This window comes from Anolis carolinensis, chromosome 4 (assembly GCF_035594765.1).
Source record: "Anolis carolinensis isolate JA03-04 chromosome 4, rAnoCar3.1.pri, whole genome shotgun sequence".
Lineage (NCBI taxonomy): Eukaryota > Metazoa > Chordata > Lepidosauria > Squamata > Dactyloidae > Anolis > Anolis carolinensis.
The window spans coordinates 186011553-186029085 of NC_085844.1; the positions used below are offsets into that span (position 1 = coordinate 186011553).

General features: G+C 41.8%; 1 protein-coding gene across 10 annotated transcripts in view; it reads right to left on the minus strand.

The window, feature by feature from the left end:
- The window catches only part of st3gal3 (ST3 beta-galactoside alpha-2,3-sialyltransferase 3), a 303637-nt gene that overhangs the window by 103008 nt on the left and 183096 nt on the right, over positions 1-17533 (minus strand). For all 10 annotated transcript variants that reach the window (XM_003220200.4, XM_003220201.4, XM_062979659.1 and 7 more), the window contains one exon: positions 1330-1424. In XM_003220200.4, the coding sequence (XP_003220248.1) occupies positions 1330-1424 (95 nt within the window). The remainder of the gene's footprint in view (positions 1-1329; positions 1425-17533) is intronic.

Below are 17533 nucleotides of genomic sequence, written 5' to 3' on the forward strand. Positions count from 1 at the left end.
AGTAAATAAGGTTATCAACTGCTGCTTTGCATCATACAAGGTAAATTTTATACACCTACAAACCAGGCAAATAGAGGGAGAAAACGTGGAAGCAATGAAAGACTTTATATTTCTAGGCGAGAAGATCACAGCAGATGCAGACTGCAGCCAGGAAATCAGAAGAGGTTTACTTCTTGGGAGGAGAGCAATGGCCAACCTCGATAAAATAGTGAAGAGCAGAGACATCACACTGGCAATGAATGTCCATATAGTGAAAGCAATGGTATTCCCCATAGTAACCTATGGATGCGAGAGCTGGACCATAAGGAAGGCTGAGCGAAGGAAGATAGATGCTTTTGAACTTTGGTGCTGGAGGAAAATCCTGAGAGTGCCTTGGACCGCAAGAAGATCCAACCAGTCCATCCTCCAGGAAATAATGCCCAACTGCTCACTGGACGGAAGGATATTAGAGGCAAAGTTGAAGTATTTTGGCCACATTATGAGGAGACAGGAAAGCTTGGAAAAGATCATGATGCTGTGGAAAATGGAAGGAAAAAGGAAGAGAGGCCTACCAAGGGCGAGATGGATGGACGGTATCCTTGAAGTGACTGGCATGAACTTGAAGGAACTGGGGGTGGCGACGGCCGACAGGGAGCTCTGGTGTGGACTGGTCCATGAGGTCACAAAGAGTCAGAAACGACTATGTGAATGAAGAAGAAGACAAACCAGGTATCTATTTGAACTGGAGTTTCCAGGGCCCTGGTTTTTATGTTCTGCCTGAAAGGTGCCTGTTTAGCTTTACATTATCATTTTGCTGACTAAATGTTTTGAAAGTCCCACTTTCTTATGTCTTTGTGGCATCTGTGTTTTGGTCCTGTTCTATGACTTTCCTCTATGTTTTCATATTTATATCAGTGTTTTTTTTTCTGCATCCAATCAGTTAACTGAACTACATTTTACTTTGTAGACATTTGCCAAACATTTGTCTTGGGTTTAAGTGCAGGGATCTAATTTCAGATATTCTTTGAACTGTTTATAAAACATGTTTTAGTTTACTAGAGTTTTAACTACAAAATTACTTATAAAAATATTTGTGACATTTCTTTTATGTTATTGCCATTTTGCTATCTATCAATCTAGCTTCTTAATTATGAGTCAACAAGCAATTTCAGTTTACTTTTCATTAAAAAATATACACTGGAAAGAGGTGAACTGGAACCCTTTCAGTGGTCTTCCCAGCAATGCCAATGGGGAAATATGTTATACACCAAAATTACAAAATCAGGACTCATGCAGTATAACTAGAATAGCAGTAATCCCATAGAAAAAGGAGTTGCATTGTCGTCCTACCTTGCCCTTTAATTCCAAAAGGAGGTACAAAGTCCCGGATCCTTGCCCACTTTTTGAAAGAATCATCCAGAAACATCGGTGCTGACTTGGAGAACCTGAAAACATAATGAAGCAAAACCTTTTTTCAAAAGGGGGAATACACAAGAGAGAGGAAGGAGGTTTGAATGCTAGAAAAATACATAGCCTATGAGCCAGCAATAAAAAGAAGCAAATCAAACCAGTGATAATGAAAACAAATTAAAATCAATGAAGGTATATATTAAGTTGGAAATTTGACAAAATAGAAACACTTTAACTACATTTTAATGAAATTATTGATTTAAGATCAGAATTTCTGCACTGTAGTTCAACAGAATTAAGTTGTTTGCTAAGTTAATAATTAAACAAACATCCCACAATTCTAAAATCTGAATTTTTTCTTAGTCCCTCAGGGTTGAGGAATTACAGGCAGTCCCTGAATCACAAACATCTCACTTACAAATGACTCAAAGTAAAGAACGGGGATGAGACAACAGGAAATAAGAGAATCTATCCCTAGGAACGTAAAATCACTCCTGAAAGCGTTATCATGGGGGAAAAGTGTCTTCACTGAAGCTTTCTCACCAACCCTTGTTTCCTCAACAAGACCATTTAAAAAAAATCAAATTATCACAGGGACAGAAAGTGAGTGAAATCTTCTGAACATGGGCACAGACAGCAAAACAAATAGCACAGTGGTGTTCACCCCTATGCTACCCACAGGTAAAAAATGTATATTTTTGGCTGGAGTTACACTTAAAAATGTACCTGTTCTGACTTACAGACAAATTCAACTTAAGAACAAACATACAAAACCTATTGTATTCGTAACTTGGGGACTGCCTGTATAAGGTTTAGCTTATACTTAGTAAGGGGATATTTTGTGTGGGGTTAGTTGTTTTCTATGCATCCAGATGTTTCTCCTATGCCACATAACAGACATCAAAAAGTAACTCCTCTTCTGTCCCTGATAAATGAATATTGAAACTCTTAATTCCAGAACTTCTGCTGGGATCCACATGAGAGTCAGCAAGCTAAAGAAAACTGGGGTATTAGATTATGATATTAAAAGGGAAGGATAAAGTTTTTGGTGGGGTGGATAAAATATATTTTTGAATATTCATGGCCAGATGTTATATTTTCTCTAAAGCTTAGAGAAAAGGCATGGGGGAATTAGTACAAGCATGGGTGATATTTTTCAACTTTATTCTGGTAGTGCATTTAGTGTGCTAATATAATATGTTTAAATACTAATTCAAAACTAAATTACTTGTTCAAATGTTCTTTGCTTTAGTTTATTAACATTGACCATACCTTCTCTGAGTCAAGCAATGAGAAAACAAAGAACAAGGAAAATCTGTGTTTCAGGATATCAGGTCTGCTCTGGAAAGGGGTGCAAAATCCCCCTCATCTGCCAGCACCTGAATGAGGCCCTGGAGGCTTTGCTCGTCCCCACATACCAGTGGGAGAGGTCTACAGGGTCTGCCTCGGTTGCCTCAAAATATTTCACTGCATAATAGACGCACCCGCCTTTTTTTGAAGGGGGGGAGGGAAACAGTGACTATTATGCTGTGAAATACGGTATGAACCTCAGAACCCATGATGATTGCACATGTTTACCCAATTACTAAAAACACGGAGAACAGAAATGACCCTTAAATACACACATTTTGGAACATACGATTTCCTTGTATATTACTATACAGCACAAGTATTAGTGTGGCAATCTCTCTAATGAATTTTGAAAATAAAAAAGTAAATAACTTGCCAATGAGCTGTCTCAATATAAGTTAGAAACTAAACCACTGCTGCTTTCAAACCCAAAACAGATGATACCTGAGAACTGTTGTAATGCAGTGCCAAAGAAAAGTAAGTCATACATTGAGAAGTTTTTGATTTGAATTCTATTTCTGTAATAGATTCACCAAGTTATCACAGGGAAATAAAATATCTTTTAACCTACAATACTCAGGCAACATATTGGTTTGTTGCAAGGATTACAAGACGAACTTGCATATGACGTGCTCTGGACAGGGAGGATACTATACAAATACCACATGTTTTTATTGTTAATCTCAATCAACAGTAGTCTTCTTTAATGATCTTAAGGAAGATGAAAAAAGAGATATCCACAATCTCTTTTAGAACAGAAAAGCACAACACAAAAAAGATGGAAAGGAAACAAACTATACATGATATGTAAGAGGGCAGACCAAGTGCAGGCACATGTTAGAGGATTGCTGATATCTATCTAGTCATGTACAGATAAATTTATGTAGTGCTTATGCTTCAACATGTCTCTCCTATCCCTCCTAGGCTATTAACATATTCATGTTTTCATTTGTGAACAAACAAATGGATTTTCCTACAGGCCTGTGACCGACAAAATGCTATGTTTGGACTACATATATGGATCACTCCAAAATCATTTTTGTAACCCTTCTTTAGGAGGGAAGGGTGAATTGACTTTCCTGAAAGCTTCCAGGAGCAGTGATTTACCTTCAACACACAAAAACTATACTCAACACATCTGTGTCATGGAACCCAGTTACAGGGCTTTGGTAATTCAGCCCTGTAACTGGGAGTCATAACATAAACAATCCCAGGAGCACCTGGCAGAAGAAGATAGAATATGCCTGGGAACTTGGGGCCGAAAGTATAAACAATTATAATTGGTCTAGTGTGTGAAAATGGTAGTAATGTGATATTGGGGGTGGGACTTGATGATGATATTTACGTGTGGTGTTACGTAGCATCAAAAGTTATAAAAATAGTTGTGTGTAAACATTGGGTCATTCCTGACTTTTCCAAAGTCATGTGTTCTTCAATAAAGATTGGATTTGAGAGCAGCCATCTCTGATCTGCGTTCAGACTGATCCTTTGAAGTGAGCAGGACAATTAAGTCAGGAATCCAGTTCTCACCCTCCTGCAAATTTGCAGTGAAGTGATAATGAGCAGGGAAGGAGATCAAAGCCATGACGGAGCAAAGGGGCCTCCGCTGGGAGCTCTGCCGTTGGCAGAAGAGACATTGCAAGCCATAGCTTCCTCTACGGGGTACCCCAAGCCGGACGGCGTGACCCAGAGGATTCCCAGAGGGGGAAGAGGCGTTCCGGCGGCGGCAGAAACCAGTTGGGGATCTGGAGGAAGCATGCCGGAGACCGTGGCCCAGCGGTTATCCATCCTGGAAACTCATTTATCCAGGCTGTCGGATACCGTGGGGAGAATAGTGCCAATATTGGAAGAGAATCTCCAAAAAGAGCACATCCGATATGGCGCCGAGAGAGAGCCAAGCAAAGGAGGCGATTGGAGCCAGAGGGGACAGCGAGCTTCAACGCAGAGTCCCGCGGCGGCAAGGGACGAGGGAGACGAGGAGTATTGGCAAGAGCTGGAGTTCCGGGACAGAATGGCGCGCGAAGTGGAGCGCCAGCAAGCTCTGGGAACTCTGAGGCCGCCAACCCCAACAGAGCTCCCAACCCCCCGAATGGGCGTCGGAGTAGAAAGACCACTGGGGCCAGGGATCGGGTCCAGTGGATTAGCTGACGAAGGCGGAGAGGAGCAGGAGATCCAGGAAGAGGAGGAGGATGTGCCGTACGACGGGGAAAGGCGAGATGCGGGGGCTACAGCGAGGCCAGTATGCGGATGGGGGGAAGGGCCGACAGCGGCGGCAGAATTTCGGGAGCCGCGCAGAATGACCACCGGAGTGGGGCGCGGCGTGATCCAAGGAAACCCGATGCAACCCTTCCCCATGCCTCCCAGACAGCATCAACGGGCCGCTGAATGGATGCCAAGAAGGGAAGATCTCAAGCTAGAATACGGAGGGGAATCAGCCGAACTGAACTTTTTTCTAATTAGCATCAGGGGATACATGGAAGACAATGCACACACATTCCCCTCCGAAGCAAGCAGGGTTCGGGCCATCGGCAACACACTAAAGAGAGGAGCGGCCAGCTGGTATGTGCAACTACATGCCAGACAGGACCCATGCCTGAGGTCAGTGCCCCGCTTCCTCGCCGCACTGGAAAACCGGTTCAGAGACCGGCTAGAGCAATTGAGAGCTCGAGACCAGCTTAGAGGAATAAAGCAGAGGGACAAAACGGTGCCCGAGTACGCAGAAGAATTCCTCCACCTCGCGGAAAGGGTACCAGAGTGGTCTGAAGTGACCAAAGTGGAATTATTTAAAGAGGGACTACGCCCCGAAATTTTCAGCTGGGCAGCGCACAGAGATGACCCCGAAACGCTCCAGGGATGGATTCAACTAGCGGGGCGCGTTGAATCCACCCTGGCCCAAGTAAAGCGCTTCAGGAGCAGCGGCGGCCAGCAAAGACCGGTGGCGAGAGGTCGAGGAGAAACGAGGAAGCAGGAAAGACCCGGAGGGAGGCCGGGGATTCCCTCCAGAGGAGACGACAACAAACCTAAACCGGGATGCTTTGTATGTGGGAAGACGGGCCATCGAGCAGCAGAATGCTGGGCACGGAAGGGGGAGCCGCCAAAACCCTCAAAGCCCAAGCCAGCAACCGGGAGGCGTGCGGAGGAGGAGGTGCAAACCCCAGAATCTCCAGAAAAATTGGTGAGTCGGGACAAACGCATGATAGTAGTGCCAATCTGCCTATCGGGGCTAGAGAATCGGGCCACCTGCAAGGCATTTGTGGATTGTGGTTGTTCCAGGAATATTATAACTCCAGAGTTAGCAGGAGCATTGAAATGCCAGCAGATGGCGCTTGACTCCCCAATTGCGTTTTCGCAGCTAGACGGATCAGTGGCTACTGGGGAAGTATCTACAAAGGAAATACGGGAGGTCCCATGTAAAATAGGCAAATGGGAAGGAAGAATATCCTTTGTGATAGCCCCTATTGCCACATACCACGTAATATTAGGGATACCATGGCTCGAACAGGCTAATCCCGAAGTAGATTGGAGAGGAAAGAGCCTAGCATTTAAAGAACAGCAGACGCAATGGGAGATAAGCAAGATTGCAGAAGAGGAGGACGAGGGAGATGAAGAAGGTGAAATAGACCCACTGCTATTGCCACCTGAATACAGAGACTTTGTGGATGTGTTCAATCAGAAAGAGGCAAGTAAATTACCTCCCAAAAGGAATATAGAAGTAGAAATTGAAATAACCCCCGGAGCAAACTTACCAAAACCAAAAGTGTATCCCATGTCTGTGCAGGAGAAGGAGGAATTGAGGAAATACATTGATAAAAACCTGGCGCGGGGCTTCATTAAGCCATCCAATTCTCCTCTCGGGGCCCCAGTGTTATTCAGGAGAAAGAAAGACAACTCCCTAAGATTGTGCATTGATTATCGAAATTTAAATGCAATTACTAAGGACAATAAATACCCTATGCCCTTAGTAAAGGATTTAATTACCGTATTGAAAAAAGGGAGCATATTTACTAAACTTGATTTAATTGAAGCATATCATAAATTAAGGATCAAACCGGAAGATACTTGGAAAACTGCATTTTCCTGCGCATTCGGCCATTTTGAATATAAAATTTTACCTTTCGGTTTAAAAAATGGAGGCGGGTGCTTTATGCAGCTTATAAATGAAATACTGCACCCATTGTTGTACAGAGGGGTATTCATATTTCTTGATGATATCTTGATTGTGACTGAAGATAAGGAAAAGCACGTGAAATTGGTCCGGGAAGTTTTGCAGAGACTAAGAGAAGCAAAGCTGTACGCAAAACTGTCCAAATGTGAATTTAATAAAACTCAAATTGACTTTCTGGGGTATCGGATATCTCCAGAAGGGTTAGCTATGGATCCAGCTAAAGTATCAGATGTAAAAGAATGGGGAGTGCCTCAAACAAGGAGGCAATTGCAATCGTTTCTGGGGTTTGCAAATTTTTATAGATCCTTCATAAAAGGCTTCGCGCAAATAACTGCACCCCTTACTGAACTTTTAAAAACAAAAGGGAAAGGAGAGACAGCAAAAGTAAAAGCTCCTGGCGCCAAACTAAGTTGGACGCCAGAATGCCAAAAGGCATTTGAAACCCTAAAAGAATGCTTCACAGAAGGACCCATTCTAAAACACCCCGATATCAGGAGCCCTTTCATAATCCATTGCGATGCCTCAGACTGTGCGTATGGGGCAGTACTATTGCAAAAGGATCAAAATGGGAACTTAAAACCCTGTGGATATTTGTCCCGGAAGTTCAGCGAAACTGAAAAATGTTGGCCGATATGGGAAAAAGAGGCACTAGCCATATTAAAAGCCTTAGAATGCTGGCGACACTTTCTCGAAGGAAGCGGAATCCCATTTGAAATTTGGTCTGACCATAAGAACCTCCAGTATTTAAAGTCCCCTCGAAAATTGTCCCCCAAACAGATTAGATGGGCACAATACTTCAGCAGGTTCGATTTCCAATTAAAGTTTTTTCAGGGGAAGCAGAATGTCTTGGCAGATGCTCTTTCACGCATGCCTCAACACGAAGGAATACCCACAGCAAAAGAGGGAACAATATTCTCTGACAAACAATGGGGTTTAGCTGTCAGAACAAGAGCACAAACCCAAAAGGAGAACACTGCTATGGTTGAACTCGACGGAAAAGATAATTGGGGAAACGAGCTGAAACAGTCTTATGAAGGAGACCAGTGGATCGCATCCAATGCAGAACAGGGGGAGCAGAAGGGGGGATTTTGGTTTGTGAACAAGAAACTGTATATCCCAGCAACATTAAGGATCAAGATTTTGCATCGTTTTCACAACAACCAGAGCGCTGGTCATACAGGAATTACAAAAACAACAAAAGCAATAGCAAAACATTGCTGGTGGCTAGGGATGAGGAAGGACATAAAAAATTATGTTGTTCAATGTGATGATTGTGCCAGAAATAAATCGAGAGGAGGGAAGCCAATGGGATTATTACAAACAGTAACAGAACCTACCAGACCTTGGGAATGTGTAGCTATGGACTTTGTGGGGGAACTACCGGTTAGCAAAGGACATCGTTATATTTGGACAGTATTGGACCTGTTTTCTAAACAGGCCCACTTTATAGCACTGACGAAACTACCATCAGCCGAGAAACTAGCTGAATTGTACATAAACCACATTTACAAACTGCATGGATGTCCCAGTAGAGTGGTCAGTGACAGAGGAGTACAATTCACAGCAAAATTTTGGGAAAAATTCCTGGAAATGCTAGGAGCAGAAAGGAGTTTAAGTTCTGCTTTTCACCCCATGACAAATGGGGCGGTAGAACGTACTCAGCAGACACTTGGGCAGTTCCTTCGAATGTACTCTAACATGAGACAAAATGACTGGTCTCGGTGGTTGGCTTTTGCAGAACTAGCTTTTAATTCGACTATACATTCAGCAACAAATAAAACCCCCTTTGAAGTAGTTTACGGGTATGAAATACAGCCTCTGCCCCAGCTGCCGAGATGGACAGAGAATGAGGGAACAGAGGCAGGGAAATGGAAAGCGCAAATGATGGAATGCTGGAGTCAAGTGACTGCATCCTTAAAAGAAGCACATAAAAAGTATAAAGTATTCGCAGACAGAAAGAGGGTGGAAGGTGATAAATTGGAGAAAGGAGATTTAGTGTGGCTAAGTACCCAAAACATCAAACTGGGGCTACCTTCGAAAAAATTGGGCCCTAAATATATTGGACCATTTAGAATACAGGGTGTTATCAACGAGGTGACTTTCCAGTTGGCATTGCCAAAAAGTTTAGGGAAAATACACCCTGTATTCCATCGTAGCTTACTGAAAAAATATATGGGTACTTTGGACAAAATGGACACATAGAATTATTGTTTTGTTTCAGGCTTGCGATGAAAGAAGAACCGAAGAGGAGGACGAAGAAAAGGAGGGCACCATGTCATGGAACCCAGTTACAGGGCTTTGGTAATTCAGCCCTGTAACTGGGAGTCATAACATAAACAATCCCAGGAGCACCTGGCAGAAGAAGATAGAATATGCCTGGGAACTTGGGGCCGAAAGTATAAACAATTATAATTGGTCTAGTGTGTGAAAATGGTAGTAATGTGATATTGGGGGTGGGACTTGATGATGATATTTACGTGTGGTGTTACGTAGCATCAAAAGTTATAAAAATAGTTGTGTGTAAACATTGGGTCATTCCTGACTTTTCCAAAGTCATGTGTTCTTCAATAAAGATTGGATTTGAGAGCAGCCATCTCTGATCTGCGTTCAGACTGATCCTTTGAAGTGAGCAGGACACATCTGTTAATCTTTATAATGCTTAAGATTTTTGTTGTCGGTACACATCTTTCAATTAAAGATCAAATAGGCTGGAGAGACTGTAACAATTGTTCCTCTCACTGGTTTTGCTTATAGGGTGATGGCAAATACAAAGAGACAAGGAGGGTTTCTTAGAAAGTAAAAACAGAGAGGTCCAGGTTTACAGAGTATGAGCCCTGTGTCAGTCAGTGCATATTATCCAATCAGTCATGAGGGCAGCAGAAGCAACTAAACAAAACATATGAGTTTTATTCTATTTTTTTACCAGGTTGCCCAAATACAAGAGCTTTTTTTCAAATCGTGTTCTCTCTCAGCAAACTGGAAAAACAAACTAAAAACATACCCCAGATGCATTCTCTGATTTAACTTTTTAAGACTACAATTCAAATAGATTTAGTACAGTTAGTCCTTGGGAAAGTGGCGAGACCTCTACTCAATAAAGAATCACAACATTTATTCCTTTTTAGAAACATATTTAGTCTGTTTAATAATGCTTATTATAAAAATGTTATTTCTTAATTAGACTGTATTAATATAGTTTAGAATGCTAAAACAATCTTTATCATAAAGTGGTCAAAGGACCTAGAATGGTAGAGGCAGAGAGACTGTGGTGGACCACTTGCGCTCTGGATCCTTGTCCTTCCTGGCTGGTTAAGCTGGCCAAAGATGGGTTGTTGGATTGGTTTGTGGCTATAATGCCTCCTTGGGCCAGGGGACAGTTCCATCCTGCTTTAAGCAGGCGGTAGTAAAACCGCTATTAAAAAAGACCTCCCTAGACACATCTGTATGTAACAACTACAGACCAATTTCCAACCTCCCGTTGGGCAAGGTTCTGGAGCGGGTGGTTGCCACGCAGCTCCAGGAGTTCCTCGATTACATTGATTTTCTGGACCGCTCGCAGTCTGGCTTCAGGCCTGGGCACAGTACCGAGACGGCTTTGGTCGCCTCCGCAGGGAGCTGGACAGGGGGAGTGTGACCCTGCTGGTTCTCTTGGACATCTCAGTGGCTTTCGATACCATCGACCATGGTATCCTTCTGGGGAGGCTCTCTGGGATGGGGCTCGGTGGCACGGTTTTGCTGTGGCTCCAGTCCTTCCTGGAGGGCCGCTCCCAGATGGTGATACCTGCTCGGACCCCTGGCCATTGACCTGTGGGATCCCGCAAGGGTCTATCTTATCCCCTATGCTATTCAACATCTACATGAAACCGTTGGGAGAGGTCATCCGGAGTTTTGAAGGGCGCTGCCATCTCTACGCAGATGACACGCAAATCCACTACTCGTTTCCATCTGACTCCAAGGAAGCCCCTCGGGTGCTGAACCAGTGCCTGGCCACTGTGGCGGACTGGATGAGGAGGAACAAGCTGAGGATCAATCCTGACAAGACAGAGGCCCTCCTGGTCAGTCGCTCATCGGATCGGGGTATTGGGTGGCAACCTGTGCTGGACGGGATTGCACGCCCCCTGAAATCACAGGTCCGCAGTTTGGGGGTCCTCCTGGACTCAGCGTTGACGCTTGAGGCGCAGGTGTCGGTGGTGGCCGGGAAGGCTTTCGCACAACTCAAACTTGTGCGCCAACTGCGACCATACCTCGTGAAGTCTGACTTGACCACAGTGGTCCATGCCTTAGTTACCTCTAGACTGGACTACTGTAATGCGCTCTACGTGGGGCTTCCCTTGAAGACGGCCCGGAAATTACAATTGGTCCAGCACTCGGCTGCCAGATTAATAACGGGGGCGAGTTACAGGGAAAGATCCACTCCCTTGTTTAAGGAGCTCCACTGGCTACCGTTTATTTTCTGGTCCCAATTCAAGGTGCAGACCATCACCTATAAAGCCCTAAATGGTTTGGGACCCACCTACCTTCGTGACCGTATCTCCTATCATAAACCTGCCCGATCCCTTCGATCGTCAGGGGAGGCTCTCCTGTCGCCACTGCCGATATCTCAGGCCCGCCTTATGGGAACAAGGGAGAGGGCCTTCTCTGCTGTGGCCCCCCGATTGTGGAATTCACTGCCCGTTGAGATTAGGCAAGCCCCCACATTAGTAGCCTTTAAGAAAGACCTGAAAACATGGCTCTTCCATTGTGCTTTTGGAGAGTAATTACTATATACATCTTCCCTGTTGCTCTCCTCCAATATCTATCCTCCAGATTGCACCACTATTTTATGACCCTGTTCTTTGTGGTTTTTATTCTTATTCCTTTTCTCACCCCGAGTTTTAACTTGGTGTTCATGTGGCCCGCCCTTGTTTTTATTGTTCTTCTGATTTTGCGTTGTAATGTATATTATCATTTATTGTATTGTTCAATGTGTTATGATTTGTTGCTCTTTTTATATTCTGTCAAATTGCATTGTTCTGGGCATGGCCCCATGTAAGCTGCCCCGAGTCCCCGTTGGGGAGATGGTGGCGGGGTATAAATAAAGTTTATTATTATTATTATTATTATTATTATTATTATTATTATTATTATAGATAATTACTGCAAAAGCTTCTCTTCCCTGATGAGAAATAGCCACTGCAGTCTTTCTGTAGAGAGGCTTATGCAGTAAGCCATTATTTTAAATGGCCATGGTTTCCCCACTCCATCTCAAGTGCCCAAAATGGCAGGAATACCATTTTTTTCCAGGCTCGCCCCTAGTGCTGATGAACACTAGTTGGGCTTTCTCTTTCCAGTTTGGGCAAGAGAAGGAGAGTGGGACAGGGGTGCCTCTGGCCTCTACCTCTTCTCACTGCCTTCACATTGCATCCCTATTCCAGCACTAAGCAGTGTATAAGTCAACCTAGGGCTGTTTTTTTTTTTGGGGGGGGGGGGGGAGGTTGCCATGATTTTTCCAACTTGCATATGAGTATATACAGTAGCTTCAAAAATCAGGTTCCTAAAATAAACACACACACATACACAAAAATGTATTTGTTTTGGCAACACAATCCACTCTACTTGTTTCAAATGCTACCAAACTCAGGATTAAACTGACACCCACTAAAGAAGATACAAGTGTAAGAGATTTACCAACAAAACGCCTTGAAGAAACAGATAAAGCCTGTCAAATACTCATTCAACAGCACTTTAATTTCCGCCTCAGTGGATACAACTTATTTGGAACGCAGAAGATAAAAGACAAATCTTTTATGATTTGCTGTGAGATCACATAGTTTGGGCTATGGCATGTTTTTTGAAGTGAGAAAAGTATCCTTAAATGTGTTGTTAATTTTTTTAATCTAATATAAATCTCACCACACCAAAAATCTGGATTTTTTTCGGAGCAGTTTTGGCTGAAAACCTTTTTTGACCTACTCCCATGATCACTATTAGCAATTCAATAACATTTGGTGCCAGGTACCATTGCTACTTTCTAGACAGGTCATTTGCTGTCTCAGATAGAAGATTGGTTTCTTTTGCTTTTAATGTAGACTTAAATATTCAGATCTTGATCACACTACAGTGTTCCCTCACTTATCGCGGGGGTTACATTCCAGGACCACCCGCAATAAGTGAAAATCAGCAAAGAAGGGACACTATATTTATTCTATGTGTGGAGGAGAGCAATCCACAGACCACTTACTACAATGCAGTCTGTACTTTATTTTAGCAGTTACAATATAGAGTACACTGGCAGAGAAGAATGGAAGCTAAATAAACCTTTTTTATTTCCAACCCTTCTTTCCCCCCTCTCGCTTTATTTCTCCCTTTCCTTCCTTCCAAAACCCTTTGCAAAAACCCATGAAACAGCAAAATACTGTGATAAATGTGTACATTAATATTAATTGAAAACCCGCGAAACAGCGAGGGAGCGAAAAGTGAACTGCGAATTAGCGAGGGAACACTGTATCTCAGCAGAGCAGATAATCAAAGCTATCTATTTAATTTCCCTAAACATGAAGGAAAGAAATCCCTTGAAAAATCAGCTGTCGTACAGATGCCTGGCTCCAAGCACCAAAAAGCACATGGAGGTTTTAAGCTAAAAACAAAATGAACATAGTGTTTTTTTTTGCTATGGAAACATATCTCTATTTAAAGAGGATTCTCCTTCATAGACAGACTGGAAAGGTGTTAGATTTAGGATATTCACAAGAAGAAACATCAACACTGACTGAATTTTATGTATGTTTTCAAATTACCGTAGGTGGGGGAGAGAAGGGAAAAAGAGATTTGTCCTGATTAGTTCCAAATAGTATATTATTTATTTTGCCGTGTATGAGAGAGAGGGAGGAGGAAGAATGTGAACTGCTTGGATAATGTCAACTGGGTTATATCCAAAGCTTGTTTTTCAGAGATTTATGGCTACAAAGAAGAAATGTCCTTCAGACCCTCATTTGACTCAAAAGCTATTTCTGTTTAAACTTTCATGTGAGAGCCAGCTCTCTTTGCCAAATGCCAGACTTGTACAGGCTGCACTAGGCCTAGGGATAAGAGCAGCTCTAGACTGTTCAGTATATAGCACGCATACACATGCACACACCCCAGCTTACAGAAGAAATACGAGTAACAATCATCAGTATCTTCGTCGTGTGCATGTCTAGGTGGCAAGTTCTACTATGCAATATTAATAAAATATAATAAACCTTTCCCCAAATACAGTTGGAAATAAGAGAGGAATGAATAAAATAAGCACTTATCCTAGTCTTCCTAATGTATACATTCACATTTTACGAAGTTTTCATTTCTTTGGAAATTAACTGAGTTTATTATTTTGGAAATTAATTTAAATAGATACAGCTTTTTGCATGACATTTGTTCACATATGATGCTTTGCCTTTGAATGAGAAGCAGAATTTTAGGCACAGTGCAAACGATTCCCCCCCCCCCCCCCCCTTAGTATACTTAATCTATTATTCGAAAAGTGCCCATGTCCACCATTATTTTACTAGAGAGCAAAGGCAGACCTGTTCTATGAGCTACTAGGAATCCTTGAAACTTTCAAAATCAATTTCAGGATGTAATTTCAAGATATTTTGAGTAAAAATCCAGAAATGAGTGAATTATGGGGGAATTTATAGCTTTATATTTTCAATACTTTGGGGTATACTAGAAGCACAAATTAACGAAGATACATTTAATTTATATATGTGTGCATAGGTTGTTTAATCACCTAGTGATGAGATAGTGTCATCCTCTTCACAAGTAGTGAGAGGAGTCTGGTAGTCAAAGTAGATAACATTTCGCAAGCATGAAAGGTGAAACTAGAAAAGCCATTGCTGTACATTGTTTGCAGTATAAATAGACATCAAAAGGGCTCTGCGGATATCCATTTTGTTATTATATCATCAATATCACTATATTAAGAACAGAAACCTAGGATCGGGAAATGACATTCAGAAGGATGGGAAGACAGGACAATTCCCATCTCTTAAATCAATAATTACAGGAACAAAAGTAGAATCAAACAAGTAAACCCTACTGTTATTATTTAAAGCAATTTAAATGTTGACAGATCCAGAAATAAAGTCAAAATGTTATAAGGTCTCCTTCAGAGAAAAGTAGATTTTTTAAGAACCACATGAAGCAACACTACCTATCTGTAATTCCCTTTTTCACACATTAATGTAATATGAAGCACTCAGTGAATTGGCACTGGGCTGGTATTGGCACCAGATGCTAACACTTAGGCATCATCTAGAATAGTGGTTCTCAACCTGTGGTTCCCCTGGTGTTTTGACCTACAACTCCTAGAAATCCCAGACAGTTTACCAGCTATTAGGATTTCTGGGAGTTAAAGGCCAAAACATCTGGGGGCGCACAGGTTGAGAACCACTGATCTAGAATCTAGTGTCTAAATGTACCCCCCCCCCCCAACTCCGCTCTGCAAAGTAAGACGCAACTGGTGAATTATATGAAATTGAAGTTGCTTATACAACTCTTATTGTGAAAAGTAGAAGAATAAACCTTTGCCTTCACAGATTCCTCATGTAGATGTACTCCTTACCTGTTCACCCTTTCTTAGCTTTGGCCCACTAACTCTAACAGGCTTCAGCCTACTCACTCTCCTCGAGACGATGTTAGCTTATTGACTCACATTTTTGCAATTAAAAATACCTAGTTAATTTTTAATATTTCTGACAGTTTTAACCTATAAAGCCCTGCACAACTTCAGTCCAGGTAACAGTACTTGCTAATGTTTACGGTTTTAGCTTCTTTTTAATTTTTATATTGTATGTTTTATTGGCTGTAAGCCGCCTTGGGCCCTTGATTGAGGAAAGGCGGGGTACAAATTTCATAAATAAATAAATGAGACATTGTGTCCCCTATATAGGCTGGGTAGATCTCTAAGGTCTAGTAAGGACACCCTTATTTCGACACAGTCCCTGGCCAACATGCACTAAGGAAGGTATATTCTCAGAGGCACATCCTAAGTTGTGGAACCTGCTGCAGGAGGAAATTAGATCGGTTCCCATCCTCATAACATTTAGGAAAGGCATGAAGACTTTTTCTCTTTGAGGCAGCTTTTAACTGAAGCCAGGCACTTACGGATACAGAAGAATGAAGAATTTTAAATTGATTTTAACTTTTAATGTTCATTAATATGGATTATTGAACCTCTAATACTTTTTAGTTACGGTTTTTAACTATTTGTATGTATATTTTAAAATATGATGTGAGCCACCTTGGGTCCGTCTTGGAGAAAGGCAGCATAGAAATTTCAACAACAACAACAACAACAACAACAACAACAATAATAATAATAATGGAGAGAAAGGAATTGGCATTATCCTCATTCATATAGTGATGCTATACTATAGTCTACATATCAACAAGGCCTATGTAGCACATTTGTTGTTGTTTTTTAAAGCATAAAGAAATATTCAAGAAATTAGAGGATAGCAAATGTTTCATGTAAGTAAATGGTTAAACATCATTGCCTGGAATGTAGAAAATGATGTCAGTAGGTGCTGCTTTTTTACAGCTACTAGATGTCATATGGTAAATTTTACTTGAATTTTACTAAATGGTGAAGCAAATGTGAAGTGTTTTGCTCAATAAGAAAACAAATCCATTGATGCAAAGTTTACTTCAGCAAAATTTCTTGTATTAGTATGACTCTGTTATACATATGACAAAAAGAAAACTACAACACTAGGGATTCGATTCTGAATGAATACAAAAATCCAGAATTGTGTGTTACATATTACACATGAATGACAACAAACAATTCATGACACTCTTTTTAAAAACTGAATTAAGTAGAAAAAAATTCTTAGTCAATAATTAAATGAGTCATGGAATTGAGATGGAGAAATCAGTGTTATGAAAATGACTGCAATGAAATAGAAAACATTCCAAAAACATTTGGTACAGTGTATATAGTGCCATCTTAGATTATGTTTAGCATGAGAAATGTGCATTAATTTGTTAGTGAATTGTTTCAAAGCATGTTTATGCAGATAACACAATTTCTTGTAGTTCCACCATTCCTTGGGAAACACCTTTTTGTAAAGAGCATGTCAGAGACTGCCTTCCCTTGGAGCCATTTCACTGACTCATAGGAAATAATAGGGGAGCAAGGCAAGCAGGAAAACAAAACATCACAGCTTTCTGGGCCTAAATTATCCCTTTGCTATCTATCAAGGATCAATTGTCCTATAGGCTGAAACATTATGTATTAGTTCATGCTGTTTTGCTTCCATTGAGTGGTTCTTGATGCACCCATCATATCTTATATACACTGTAAGGGTCCTAGTTTGAGGATCCAAGTTGAAAAAAGAAAGCATAGTAAAGGTGACATTAAGTCTCCCCTGACATTAAGTCTGGTCATGCCTGACTCTGGGGCTTGGTGCTCATCTAAGCCAAAGAGCCAACATTGTCTGTAGGCACTTCCAAGGTCATATGGCTGGCATGACTGCATGGAACGCTGTTAGCTTCCTGACGGAGCGGTACCTATTGATCTACTCACATTTGCATGTTTTCAAACTGCTAGGTTGGCAGAAGCTGGGGCTAACAGTGGGAGCTCACTCTGCTCCCCAGATTCAAACCACT